Here is a 15,385-nt window from a genome sequence, read left to right as displayed (position 1 = left end):
GCCAAGTAGAAAAGTGAATTAAGAGGCTTTACTTCCTATGGAATTAACTAGGAGACTGTATACTTAATATCCATATCTAATGACATCTTTTTTATGTTTTCTTATTTATTTTTAATCCTCACCTGAGGATATGTTTTTTGATTTTAGATGGAAGTGAAAAGAAGGGAGGGAGTGGTGGAGGAAAGGAGGGAGGGAGAGGGAGAGAAACATTGATGAAAGAGGGAAATATCAATTGGTTGCCTCCTGTATGTGCCCCAGTTGGGGAACGAACCCATTAACTCAGGAATGTGCCCTGACCAGGAATTGAACCTGCAAACTTTTGTTGTACAGGATGGCACCCTAACCAACTGAACCACTTTACCAGGCAGTTAATGTCATCTTTTCTAAAGTCTTGCTAAATGGGTATCAGGTTGATCATGGTAACATACAAATATTGCATATATGTCGCATATTTGAAAAATAATCCTTTACTATATTGAGTTATAGGTAAACACGTCTTATTAAGGAAATATACTGAAAGCTATTTCTGATAGTAGACTTCTGAGTATTAAATAGACTATATTCTGCATAGGAAAATATAAAAGTTTGCTGACTGAGTCAAAAGTTTCCTGTGAGGCTTATACCAGGAGTTCAAAATCTTTAAATAACACTCATTTGACAGGTACTGAAGTTAAAAGTACATCCATACCTGATAAGTACCCAGTAGCCATACATGATAAGTACCCAACAAATATAGCTACTAAGATAATTAGCTATAAATGCCACACTTGTCATCATAATGCATCACAAGATTAAAAATAATCCTAGAGGTTGAACATGAACTACAGAATCTAGAGATGAGTTCTATTATAGGTGTAGTAATACACTGATGTGGAAAGAAGTTTTACTCGATCAGAATTTGTGGGCTGGCATTTTAACTCTCTCTCAAAGAATTCAAACTGCTAGAATTAAAAACATGGCTTTCTAAAATGCTTAAAATATTACAATAAGGAATCTTAAGCAATTAAGGAACGATTTAGGATTTAGTGAACCAAATTTGATGAAAAAGGAAGTGTTAGATGGGAACTTACCCTGAAGTTTTGCAATAATATTAATAATAATAATAATAGGAAGAATATAGCAAGTTGATGTATTTAAAATTTATAACACATTAATATACCTATCTGTAGTGTTATTGTGAAAACTGACTGCAATTTTATTGCTATCATAATAGATACAATCCATGAGAAATATATGGTAACATTTTAAAATCAGGAGTACTTTCTCACTTATTTGCTACCCAATGCTCTGAAATTCTTGGACCTCAATGGAGAGCAAAGTGGATTGCTTATGCCAAATACTAAGGGAAAAAATTTCCTAAGTTGCTTTTTTATGTTTTTGAGAGAAGGTAAGAGATTTAGCTGAATATACAGGACTATAAGTGAAAGTAAACATATGTTTTTGTAGGTTCTGGAACTCAGTTATCACAACTTGCTGATTTGACATTTCTGATGATGTGAGTGAGCATGTAATAGAAGACTAAACTTTAGACACAGTTCTGACAATCACTACAGCAAAAAAAAAATTATGTGAGGAATAGATGCCTGGAGATTTGAACCTGACTCAAACTCCTAAGCAGCTCATAAATACTTGTGATTGTCTGAATATTGTCTCTCTCCAAACCCTGCACATCTATTTCTGTAGCTCATGGACACTTGTCATTCTCTTATTCTGTCACAACACGAGCTGCTTTTAACACTCTCAATGTATTATTTCTAAGTTGGTTTCAATTCTGTAAAGTTTATTATTAAGAAAGAACTCTGAAGTATTTCTTTAGCATTCTCCTGAGAGATATGTTCTTCACAATCCTTGAGAGAAAGAGCATGGGGGGCAGGGGGAGGGCATGGAGAGAGAGACCAAGAGACACAGAGAGTAAATTGCTCTGTGGTTGAGAAAAAGAGAGAAATCATCAAATTTTTCTTTTGAAATGTGAGATAAAAACGCCCTTCACTTGACAAAGGCAGACAATGGGCCATGTTCTTTTCTGTAAAGAGGCAGGAAAATGTAAGGTTTGGGCTTCTCCTGGAACCCATCTTGGCTGAATTTGCTCTTGACAAGCTGTGTGTCATTGGGTGAATTATTTAAATCCTGGGAACCTCAGTTTCATCCACCAAACTAAAAAAGAACTACTACCTCTAAAGTTTTTAGAAATGGTTCCGTCAAATATTTGCACTGAGCTATTAGCAATGCCCTACACAGAGTAAAATAAATATCAATTTATTTTATTTTAACTTTCTTAAAAATTTGAAGACGTAGGTTTGAAAGCAGACCCAACAGGAACCTGTAATTTTCTGCCTTCTCGAATGTGGTAAACCCAGTCCCCGGGACAGAGCTGGCATTGACTGGCTCCTTTAGTGTTTCAAGCATTCTTATCTTTTTCTCATTTACGAGTCCCTAACCCAGGAGTGTTTGAGGTGGGGTGCCGCTGACAGATTGGAGCTTCACAGACATTCCTAATGTCTCTAGTGCCAACCATGGAAACCAGTGGACAACCAATACCACATGTCTAACAGGAAAGTGGTCCAGTGCAACAAGCCTTCGCAGGTGAAACAGTGTGCAGACCCGACTAGTCCGTAATCACTCCTGACATGGAGGCCCAAGCAGAGTGGGGCAAAGGCCTCGTGCTGAATTTCTAACCAGAGTCGTGCAGACATGAAGCAAATATTTTTCTTACTGTGGAATCAGCCTTAATTATACATGTTGCTGCTGCTCTTTCTGAATGCATGAATACATTTCAGATTTAGGCCGAGAAAGATTGTTTGCTAAAGACCCATTTTTTCACTTCTAGACTGTAGAAATATTTAAACATTTTAATGAAATGTTTTCTAATGTATTTTCCCCAAATTGATTCAAGTCTTTGTGTAAGCGCCAGATTTATTTTCAAATTCTTTTACAGTTAAAATATTTTGCAGGGCATTGCCATTTACTATCACCTTTTAAAACTGTTTTTCTTTTAAATATTTTTAAACATTTAAAAAGAAATGTTTAAATGTTTAAACATTTTTTGGTAGAATATGGTCAATTCATAAAGAATCAAACTAAGTACATTACCTGCACCTTGAATGCATCAAATGTATTAATGGGATGTGTCAAACCATATACAACTTTTTTATTTTCTGCCTCAAATGTTCCTGGAAGATAAACATTCAGGATATGAACTTTTGACTTTTGCAGAGTTAGGAGCTAATTAATTGTTCAAAATTCTGGTGATTTTTACTTACCAAAAATTCTATCCCATATAATAAGGGTGCCAGCATAATTTTTGTCTATGCAATAAGGGTTTCTGCCTATGAGAAAAAGATTTGAAATGTTTTTAAGAATAAAGTTATACTTCTTGGAACAACTATTCTTGTATTTTATTCTATCATTCAATTTTTTTAATTCAATCTGTATTGTATTTTTTCATTCCCATTTACTTCCCTTATACCTCCCCCCAGCAGTCACCACACTGTTGTCCATGTCCATGAGTCCTTTTTCCTTTTTGCTCTGTCTCCTTGTATTTTAGAACACATTAAGAAAAATAAGACTTATGTAACAATGATTTTCCTAGGAATGTTTTTTCACTGATAATACTAGCTGTTGTTTGCTAGTAAAGTGAGTTTTTATTTTATTTTTTAATTAATTTTACTAAAAAGAGCAAAGATTTCCTTAAAACTATTAAGAATTATCTCAGATTTTAAAAATGTACCAATAATTTTCCAGTTTTTAAAAATCTTAGATAATTCTCAATTCTAATTTTAGGACTATCAAAAATAATTATTAAAAATTAAATGGCTCAGAAAAAAATGGCACTAGTAAATAAGATAGATAATATATGCAATTTGTGTTTGTCCGTTTGTTTTAAATTTTTAAGTGCATTATGTCCCTGCATCTTTTCCAGGAAGAAAATTTTCCACTTAGAATGAGACATTACTATCTTCTAAAATCATAAAATCCATAAACGAAATTCAAATTAACCTCAATTTTTACATTTACTCATAACATATACAATATTTTTTCTGTTACAAAGTATTCAAATTATAATTTAAATAGCTGGGCATACTTTCTTTAATAATAATAAAGCCAAATGTATTCAATGATTATAAATAAGGATAAAGACTATCAAATCACTACTTTGACAAACTCATTGTCTTTGTACTTCCTCATTTATTTACACACCTTCCCTAGATGGAGATGGGCATTTAAAACTGAAGTTACCAGGGAAAACCTCCCCCAGTGCAAAAGCAGAGTGGAGCTGGCTACACTGATGCACACCCCCGGTCATACACGGTGTACACAGTGACTCTCAGCTGGATAGGGGGCACTTTGACCCTCTGGGGATATGTGGGGATCTCTGAAGACATTGTTGGGAGGCACACTGCAAGGGGATATACTGGTATCTAGTACATAGAGTCCAACATGCTATAATACACAGGACTACTCCCTTGACCCCAAAGAACTGTCTGGTCTCTTTAAAATTAATATTAAAATGTTAATAGTGCTAAGGTTGATATAAAGCAATAGGTGTGGGAAGGTGCTCTGGAGTCAAACAGGAAACTCCCAACATTCCTTCTTCAATGTGGACTTGCTCTTCTCCGCTTTTATGTGGAGGGAACCCCAAGAGTATAACATCCGTGGCCTCTCCACCCCCTCACTAATGACTCCCTCGTGGTAGGGGAATGACTGTTGAATTTGGAAGAGGAAACTGAACATGTGCAGCCCGACCTCATCCTCTCCTCTTCCCCCGGGGAGCGGGGGCCTCTGCTCTGCTCGCTGCCATGGGAAAGGGACCTGCGCCCGAGGGGAGGAAGACCTGCAGTGCTGTCTGATTTCTGGAAACTTATAAAAACAGAACAATAATATTCTTTTATTATCAGCTTCCTTTTCTCAACAGTATGTTTGTGAGATTCACTCATGCTATTGCGTGTCACAATAGTCTAGGTGTTGTCATTGGGATGTAGTTCTTTATTACATGAACAGTCTACAGTGTGTCTACTCTACTGCTTATAAACACGTAAATTAGGTCTATTTTTTCCATGTTACAAGTGATGCTGATATGCACATTCTTGTTGAGGTCTTTTGGTGCACAAATGTGAACATTTCTATTGTTTCTTAAGCCAGTATCTTTAAACTTTACACACCAGCCACTTGGGATTTTCTCTTTCTCAGGCAAGTGCAGTGCATTACCCAACAGAGTCAGCACACACTGTGTGCTGTGTGTAGAGTTTGTTCACAAAGTTTAAGCAAGGAAGTAAATTGTTGTTTTTAGGCTTTCCTCAAATCCCCACAGTTTTCAAGACCAGGCATTCTCTGGCTGGAAATAGGAATGACCTCAGCATCAGGTCAAGGAGTGGCCTTCAAAACATAAAGTGAATATCCACTCAGCTCTTTAACTCATTTTTTTTTTCACTACAGCTGAGGAGATTTAGGCCAAAAGAAAAGTCCAAAAGCCAGATATGAAAAAGTTGTTGGTGGTGGGTTTTTTGTTTGTTTGTTTGCAGTCATTGCTTTAGAGAGGAGGCTAGTCCAGATTCAAAGGAAGAAGTGATGTCTATTTGCACAGTGTGTGCTGACTCTGTTGGGTAATTTTGATGAAATGGTGCAAAACAAATAAATTCAACTTTTAAATAAGTGAAAAAGGAAAGAAAGAAAATCAAATTTCCTTACCATGATGAACCCTATGATGGCTAGGAGTATTAAGAATAAGTTCCAAAGGACCAAGGTTATCAATGACCTGTTAGAAAGAAAAGGAATATTTACTTATCCACACAGTTATTATAAATGTACATGTCATACTTAAGTATCACATTAAAATGCCACATAGGTTAAGACATAGTGCAAGTTTCAGGATTGGCATCAGAATAAAAAAAATTTCCTATCACCTGTTACTCACGGAAAGACAAAAATAAGCTCATAACACTACTCTGAGAGTCTACTGTGAGGTTAAGAGCTAGAATCCTCAATTTGGTTCCTGGATCCTTCATTTATTGCCCCTATATTTAAAAAATAACAAACTCCATTTATAACTCCATTCTGTCACCTTTAAAATGGAAGTAACAGCAATATCTACATAATAATGTTCCAATAATTTAAAATGGTACTATTGCCAAGGCATATTTCTCTCATTTTATTTTTCACCTTTCAACTATGTCTTTGATGATTCCTGTTAGCAGAGTGTGAATAGAGAAGAGAAAATTACATTCATTTTCTGGGTTTGATTTCACCCACTAGTCAGTCATAGCAATCAATACTTACTATCATAGCTATCATCTGTTGCATTAGGGCCATCCTGCTAATTCATATAAAATCCTAACTGGTCTCTTACCTATAGATACACCACCTACCAGTATATCCTAGAGACACATGTCAAAGTCAAAAGGGCCCCCCTTTTTTTACAAGCAAATACTCTTCAAAATCTGGTACATAATACTATCATGTTCTCTTGCAACATTTCTTGATGCGAACCCTCTGTTTCAGAGTCTGCAAATTCTGAGGAGTGGAGGAACCAGGTAGGTGTCATAAACAAGAATAGCAGGCCATGTGTAAGAGACATGGTTTGTTATGTAATTCGTATTTAGCAGTGTGGGAACTTTTTTAATCTCAATTGCATTGTTCTTTCTTTCATTGACCATAACAAGTAACAGAATATTTTACTTTTCTTTAATAACTATCAAAATGGATTTAGTAGAGCCTACCAATGACAAAATTAATATATTGTTATGATATTTCAAGGGGAGAAATAAAGGGAAGGGTCATCAAGGAACATGTATAAAGGACCAAAGGACCCATGGGTAAAGCCAAAGCAGAGAAGGATTGAGGGTGGGAGGCGTAGGAAAGTGATGGCAGGAAAATGGAGACAATTTTACTTGAACAATAAGAAAAGAAGGAAATTACTCACCTCCAGTGTTAATTTCATTTAGAGGACATATGAGTAATAAAGGGGTAATTTAAATAAAGGGGTAATCAATTTAAATGATACCTAAAGGAATAAACCTGGCCGCTGACAATCATGACACTGACATGAATTTAGTGGCAAGTCAGTGACATGGGGGAAAAGTCAGGTGGAGAGGTATTTCAGATACATAACAACCAATGTTGTGTGGGAATCTTCTCTAAATACTGATTTGAACAAACTAAACATAAGAGACATTTTATAGGCAATGTGGGAGATTGATCATAAACAGAGTATTACATGATAAAAGTACTGTTTTATTGGGAGTTATAAGGCATGGTCACTGTGTAGAAAGTGTAACTGTTTTATAGAGTTGTATAACTGAAGTATAGATGACATGAGATCTAGGTTTTGCCTCAAAACATTTGGCAATAGAAATTAAAATGAAAAAAAAAAAAAGAATAGCTGATGCAAATTAATCAAGGCCAGAATGATTTTTAATGGAAGTGAGGGAGATACATAAATTCATTCCATTAGGAATTCTACTTTTCTGCATAATTTGAAGATTTTTAAGATATAATTAAAAGTGAAAGATACTGTTACTCTAATAATATAAAAATAATATAAGTGCTCAGTTCAAAATATTAATGAATCCCTAAAGTCCCAAACCTACTTCTAGATTACAAGTCTTTACATAGCACGCTTTAATCATTGTTTGACGGTCTCTGACATCAAAACACCCAATTTACAAGTGCTTAGAAAGTATGAAGAGCCACAGCAGCCACACTACCCTCAGCTCATGGGGCCCATATCCTCCTGAAGGAGAAGCCATGGCCGCGGGGCCACAGGAAAATGCTGCATCCGTCCATGGGGTGAGTGCCAGCCTCTCCTTATTGGACTCTCAGTTAACCTGCCTATGCGATTCTCAGTTCCCATTATGGAACAGACAGAAATGGTTGTGCAAAAGATGTGTAAGAGTCTGTGCTGTATGTTAATTCAGGCCTTGCTTTCTTCCAAAATGAAGTTCTAGCACCACTTTTTGAAGTTATTCCTATGAGAAATGCATTATGAGATGCAAGCAATAGACTTTTTGATTAATTCATTGAACAAAACTCATAGACCAAGGACTATCTATATTTTTTAATTTCAGGACTTCAAATTACCATGACTAGATAGTCCTTAGAGCTGATGGCATTCCTATGAAATAAGGTGTTATGTCACGAGTACAGTATTAATGAGCAGGAATTGGAAGGGGAGTAGGGAAAAATAACCCTGCATTGTATTGGACTACATTGCCTTGTACTGGGTTAGAAAAATATTGGTTGAGAAGAAGAATGGTAATAGATCGAGAACAAGCAAGTGGGGTTTCTCAGCAGTCAGAACATTGAAATCTGATGCTTTGGCTGGGCTTTGTCTCTGGCAGAGAATTAGACGGGAAAGAAGAAAACCATTTTATCCTTGTTTGTTTGGTGCCTAACATGTGTTGCAAAAACAGACAACAATAGGGGATGGAGGAGACTCCATGGCCAGCTTCTGCGACGCAGATGCGTTTCTGAACTTTGGTCCTGGTCTGTGTGGGCAGCCAGATTTAAAGCCATAACAATGGTGAGTGCATTCAGATGATTGGGACCTTGGCGGAGTACATTATTTTTTTAATGTCAAGCTCTTTTCCTCAAAGAAAATCTTTTGCTCCTGCAAGCTAAAGCATGGTGATATCAATATTGAAAGTTCCTTTTTTTTAAAAAAAAGTTAAAAGCCAAGTACAACACAGGCAACCACAGTTATATGTCCTGGTGGTGCCTCTGAGTACCTTGGAGCTGGGAAAGACCACTTCGGTGTGGGGGATGATTCACCATTCAGCCAGGCCTATCAGAAGTTCTTCTGTGGAAAACCCTTCAGATTCAAAATCAAAGAGAAGTTATTAATAATTAATAAGGGTGGGCATAACAACTCAATTGTTGCCCACTTTTACAAATTCAAACCTTTAGCAATTCAACCACAGCTAGCTTTGAGTCACTTCAGGAAAATACTGTGGAAATAATTGCAACCATTTTCATTTTTAGAAGTTATTAGTTTTGTTTTCTTTTAGATTTAAATGAATTAATTTAAATTATGGAATTTTAGAACATACAGGGGACTTAATATAGCCTAATATTCTACTATTTAAAAACACTAAAATGAAGCTCAGATGCTAATTTCTACCTACTAGTGTGAGTTTGAACAGCTTGGGAGGAATTCCTAGAGTCTTTTCCATTTTAGCTCAGGAATCTATTTTTCTATCCTCTTGTTTTGAAAAGATATAGCAATTTTTTCTATCAAATACAAGTAATTTAATCTCTTAAAGCTTTAGTGGAAATGAAAACTAAGTGTTTTTTACTACATTTCTATTAAAATGAATCCAGGGATTTATAGAGTGCAGGGATTTCAACTTCTATGCTGCCCCTCATGGGATTTTAGGTGCTTTTGGCGCCTCCTAGGTCTTCGAAGCAATGCATTCGGTTGTTTTCTCTCCAGTTTTATGACCTCAGGACCATGGATGCCTAGAATGGCCATGGATGGGCTTCATAAGGTCAAGAAGACTCTGAAGTGTCATGCCAAATTTTATGAATATGTGTCTATGAGTTTTTGTTTTTTCCTGGAAGGTGTATTACCCTTGTAATCATATACTAGCCTAAAGGATACATAAAGCCCCGAAAGTTAAGAGCAGAGAATTTTAGATTATTTTATTTGCTCTTCTTATAGTTCTAATTTCCATATTATTAAAACTTAAGGGCTAGTTTCTCACTCAGATTTCAAAACCCAGTAACAATTTTTTCTGCTTTTTTTTAAAAGATCATTGTTTTCTAAAAGATTATCTCTTAGTCTATATTTACCTGTATAATGATAATTATAGATAAAATGAAAATAATTTTATAATAATGACCTCCATGTATTTTATTGATCAAATTGTATCCAGCAGGAAATCTCTGAATCATTTGCTGACTGGTCTCAAACACCTTATTTCTCCCTGCACAATTTATGGTGGGGGGGAAGAAGGGCTAAAATTAAAAGCAAGAGAACAGGGGCTATGAGACTGTGCCATCATCTCATCGAGGCATTTTCCTACATCAAAAATAAAATAACTCAAGCAAAAGTCTCCTCATAATGAACTAAAGTTGATTTCCAATGTTCTTTTTCTTCTACTTTTAGTAACTTAACCTTCCCACCTGCCCTGTTGGAATCTTGCTCTTCCTTCAAGGCCTCCCTAAATTTTTAAAATACTCTTTTTGATTTTTCCAGTGAGAATTTTGCTCCCCTTTCTTTGGCTATCCATTGACACATAATTCATTTTTGTATCATTGCCAAATTGTTCTGTGTTCTAGTTATTTGTGTTCATTTCCAGTACTACAATATTTGCCACGTATAACATGCACCCATGTTTTTGGCCCAAACTTTAGGGAAAAAATCTTTCATTTCAATTTTTTGACTCAATTTTTTATTTATTTATATTTAGAAACAAAACTGATGATTGTATTCCAGGCTATTGTTTTGCATACAGCTATCATTATTGCTTTCTAGAGTTACACTTTTAATGCATAAGCATAAATTAAAAATTAAAAACATTTATATAGATATGGAATTAGTACTACTCATGTATAATGTGCACCCTTATTTTTTCCTCAAAAATGTGGGCAAAAAATGTGCATTATACATGACAAAACACAATGCATTGCAAATTCCATGAGGCAGAGGTGGTGTTTCACCCTCCCTTAGGTTTTTCATAGCACATATGGCACTGCCTTGCATATAGTAATTATTCAACAAGACTATATTGAGTAGATAAATGCACTTCACTGCCTTCCACCCTTATGCCTTTATAGTATGGCTCTCAAACAGAGGTGGTTGTGTTCCCAGGGGGACATTGGGCAATGTCTGGAGGTATTTTTGCTTTTCCCTACTGGAGGAAGTTTTCCTGGAAACTAAAGAAGAGTATGTTTTAGTAGTGCTAAATATCTTACAATGCACGGGACAGCCTCCCCTGCTCCCAAATAGAAACTATCTAGTCCAAAATGTCAATAGTGCTGTGGCTGAGAGACTATTTCATGAGTATGTCTCACTGTGCTTCAGTCTTTGCAGCTCAGGAGAAAAGGATTGTATAATTTCTGCCTTCTAATTTGGAAATAGGATGAAGGGGTGTATTAGGAAATAGGCTTGGTCGTCACTCACAAGGCTAAAGGCAATCATGAGTTTGGAGTGCCCTTACAGTTCAAAGCCAAAAAACAAGTCCGAGCATGAACTGTGAGCTAGTGAATTGGAAAATAAGATAAATAGCTAAAATACCAAAAACCAAACATAAAAATCACAGAGACTGGATGATAGGACAATTGAATTCTGTTAACCATTGGCAGGTGAATTTCTTGAATTCTTTTTACATTCTTTCAGTACAGGTTTGTGTGCGGTTCCATTTCAATGACAGGAGCCAGAGATGAAAAAGATAGTTTCCACATTACCAAGTGATTTTGAAATTTCTTCTGAAAGTTCTTTTGACCCTCTCCCCCTTGCCTTGTAGTTGAACTGAGTGAATTGGATGACTCAGAAATTTAAAAGGTTAATGAATCTGCCATTGTATCCAGGTTATCAGCCTGTAATAATTTTGCTCTGGAAATTGATAAACTAAGTATATGTGGTAAATCAAATAATTAAATGCTTACTGTGAACTGATTACAATGAACTCTTGCCATGACACAGTTCTCTGGAGTTTTCTGACTGCCTTGTATTACCTGAAAAATGTATCTTCATAGGTCTTTCCAAATTGAAATAAAAAAAATCACTTAGAGTTGAACTCTAAGTAGCATCAAAATAAATATTCTAAATTAATATCATGTAAAATTATTTCTTATAAAATTAACTTACTTCATTCTACACATTTCTTAGTTATTTTTCTGATTTTTCTGATTGGAAAACATTGACTGATTAGATGTTAACAGCTCAGTTGAGAGTACAGAAACAATTCACCAATGGTCAAGTTGAAGGATGAGACTTACTTTTAACAAAAATGTTTAGTTAATTCAAGAGAAAATTGTTTTGCCTGAGTCGCTTGGGAAATTGCCTCGTCTCATCTCACTATGACCATTGAGGGTGGAGAAAAGACATTCTAAATATAATTTTAAAAACTTAATTCTATTATTTAATTTTAGAGTAATATTGGGAATGTTGCACTATCTGCAAATGAGTACTAAAAATATTGGAATTGGAATATGTTATTGAAAGGAATAAGAATATTTATAATGACTTACTTTTCAGAAAGAAGGCTGGTTCCTAAATGTAATTACAATGTTCTTTCCAAATAAGAGATGCTTACAAATATTCATGTTTCCTGTCTGAGAGGGAAAAATCATAATAGGGAAAACGTGTCCTTGGAAGCATGTGCTTTGCAGAATCCTCATTATAAACATGAATGTGCTAACAGTATGACAAATGCTGAGGAGTGACTGGGTTGGGGGTGAAGTGAAGTGAAATCTCCATAGTAGAAAAATGCCTGCATTCAGATGAGCATAGCTTAGAGTAAGAACATTGACTGTAACTAGTAAAGACTTTTCTTTTACAGGTCCATGCATGATTGATGTTTCAGAGTGACCCATACCACTGTGGGCCTCCATGTTTCACTGCAGTCAGTGTTTGAGAGAAATACTAAACCAGCTCCTAATACATTTATCATCTGATATTAAAGTCATTGTTATGTAATATTTAACTGAGAAATCTATGCTTGAAGTGCAGTCTGAAAATGGCAAAACTTTTCAGGTAAATTAGTGGCAAAACTCAATGATAACCCAAACTAAAATTAAATGGACTAATAGTTATACCATGATTAGCTGGGTTTTTTCCTGGTCAACATTTCTTCCTTTTTTGTCTTTCCTTCCTCTCTCTCTCCCTTCTTTCCTTTCAATCTCCCTTCCTCTCTTCCTTCCTTCCTTCTTTCCTTCCTTCCTTCCTTCCATCCTTCTTCCCCCTCATTCTTTTCCATTCCTCCTTTTTTTCTTTCATCTCTCTAAGTATGTGTGCATGTGTATTTATATGTAAAAAAATTGCAAATTCTTTTATTTGGAAATATCTTTATAATTAACTATAGGTTCATCATATCTTTTTGGAATTTCAATGGGTTATAAATATTTCTATGATCTTGTAATAATATATTCCAGCATGTTAGTCCCATTTACATATAGAAATTTCTTCAACTGAATATATGGAAATCAAAATAATTTATGTGGATTTAATTTATTCAGTAGGTATTTCCTGAGTGCCCACGTTAAGATCCTTTGAAAGATAACAGGGTGGAACAATGGAAATTATAATTTAGTAACAGATAATTTAACTATTTCTTAACTTCAAGGTAGAATGAGTAACAATATCAGATTTTATTATTTGAATATACATACAAATACATTTTTCTCTCTCAAGAAAATCTATAGCAATTCATTTAAACTTTTAGAAAAAGGATAAAATCCATGGACACTATAAGTTAACATATTAAAATTACTTCTTGTTCTGAGTTAGTTGATCTCTAAGCATTCATTATTTTCCTTGTTAAAATCTTAACCAATGTGAACATTTGTGGATGATTTATGTTGTAGAGAATCTGGTAATAAACTGGAAAAATAAAATCTTAATTACATCCCCCACTACTTCTGCTGTGTTAATTCAAGAAAACACACTCGAATATTTAGACAGATGGCAGCAGACGCCATATTTGCCTAAGATTTCTCTACAGGAAAGCAAGACAAAGCAGAGTTCTTAGGAGATGTGCTTGTCTGCCTACTTTCACACTTTGAAATCCTTAATAAATGCTGATTTTTTCACAGCCAACTGTTTTCCTAACTGATTAAGCAGTTTTCTACTTCAGTAAGCATGTAATATGGAAGTAGCTAAATTTCCACACTAAGAAGTGAAAAAACAATATTTTTAGTTTGGAAATAAAACAATCTGGAAGAATCAGGACTGTTGAGATCATAAAGAGCTTCATAGGGAGTATATTTCTGATGAATCCATACCACAGGGTTAAAGAGTTAGAGGCTTAGTTTTAAGAAGAATGAGACCTAGGCTATGTTTATACAATAAACAACCATTTTAAATGACTGTTTATAATAAATTATCTTGAAGGCTGATTCTTGTCACTTAAGATTGTATTATTTCTCCAATAAGAGGACAAGAGCTGGACAAGTTAGCATTTAAAAAAAAAATGTCTCAGCTTACATTTTGGATACCACTTTGGGCTTTTCCTTGGAAAAATGAATGCACATAGCTGCTGGGTGTGTTTCTTCAAAGTGAGGTGGATTCCAAGTGACTGATTTTTTAAAAACACCTATTAAATTGACAAAAAGAAAATGGGAAATATTCACAAGCATCATCATATTAAACTTCATTCTTGTGTGACACCATTTTATATTTAACGGTTTGGGCACTCAGTAAGAAAATAGACTACATTATCATTAATGGTACTAACATTTTGTTAAGAGAAGGTGAGTGATAGATTGAGAGGTTAAGTAGTTCTTGTTCAAAAATCCAGTTCAGGTGGTCATATAATGCATGCTTCAAACATTCAACTCATTCTAAAACTTAGTACATTATGGTTGCCATTATGGTCAAATTCCCAATTTCAGGTGTTGCTTCTACATTCAATGATCAACAAATGTTAATGGGTTACCAGTCATGTACCTGGCACTGTTAAGCATTGGATACTTTCATAAGTAAAATGTATAAATCTGCATATCAAATCTTATAGTCCCATTATGTCAGATCTGATTATCACCTATCATAAAGTTTGGTCTGTTAAAAAATATTTTTATACTAATCTTTGAAGGTCAAATATTATAGAATGAGTTCTCAATCAGTAGATGAGAAGAAGCTACAAGTATCTGTTTTTCTTAAGTTCATTTGCCCTATGTCATTTGCACATTTTCCTTCTAAGGACCAGATAAATTGTACCTGTCCCTTGTCCCCTCAGGGATTTTTTTAATCAGTGCATCCTATTTTAGTCACTTCAGGATGTTATAACTAAATACAACAGGCTGGATGGCTTAAACAACAAAAATGGAGGCTGGGAAGTCCAAGATGAAGGGGCCAGCAGATTCAGTGTTTAGTAAGAACTGCCCTCCTGCTGCATCTTCTCTCTCATGTCCCCTTTTATAAGGACACTAATTCCATCATGAGGGCTCCACTCTCATAACCTGATCACCTCCCACAGGCCCCATCTCCAAATATCATTACCTGGGGGTTAAAGCTTAAACATGAATTTTGTAGGAACATAATTTAGTCCTCTCTAACCAATCTTTGCTGTGAGTACTTTCTTCTTGTCCTCCCATTTTCCCCCCAATAACCATATATATTACAGAGAATATAGTTAAGACAATCAATTAATTTATTAATTAAAGTGTATTTGTTGATGGTCATTCAAGTTTTAGATAATGGGAAAAAAGATGAATAAAATGTTACCTTTGA

General features: G+C 35.1%; 1 protein-coding gene across 1 annotated transcript in view; it reads right to left on the bottom strand.

Annotated features, from left to right (window-relative positions):
• AGMO (alkylglycerol monooxygenase) overlaps window positions 1-15,385 on the bottom strand; it is a 295,617-nt gene that overhangs the window by 144,211 nt on the left and 136,021 nt on the right. The window contains exons 7-9 of the mRNA XM_045827861.1: window positions 5,686-5,752; window positions 3,261-3,326; window positions 3,091-3,170 (exon numbers count right to left, since the gene is read on the bottom strand). Of these exons, the coding sequence (XP_045683817.1) occupies window positions 3,091-3,170; window positions 3,261-3,326; window positions 5,686-5,752 (213 nt within the window). The remainder of the gene's footprint in view (window positions 1-3,090; window positions 3,171-3,260; window positions 3,327-5,685; window positions 5,753-15,385) is intronic.

The sequence above is a fragment of the Phyllostomus hastatus genome, unplaced genomic scaffold (genome assembly GCF_019186645.2).
Source record: "Phyllostomus hastatus isolate PE091 unplaced genomic scaffold, TTU_PhHast_1.1 phas_scaffold_78, whole genome shotgun sequence".
Lineage (NCBI taxonomy): Eukaryota > Metazoa > Chordata > Mammalia > Chiroptera > Phyllostomidae > Phyllostomus > Phyllostomus hastatus.
The sequence above is the reverse complement of the archived record's forward strand: the minus strand, read 5'-3'. Positions and strand labels throughout refer to the sequence as shown.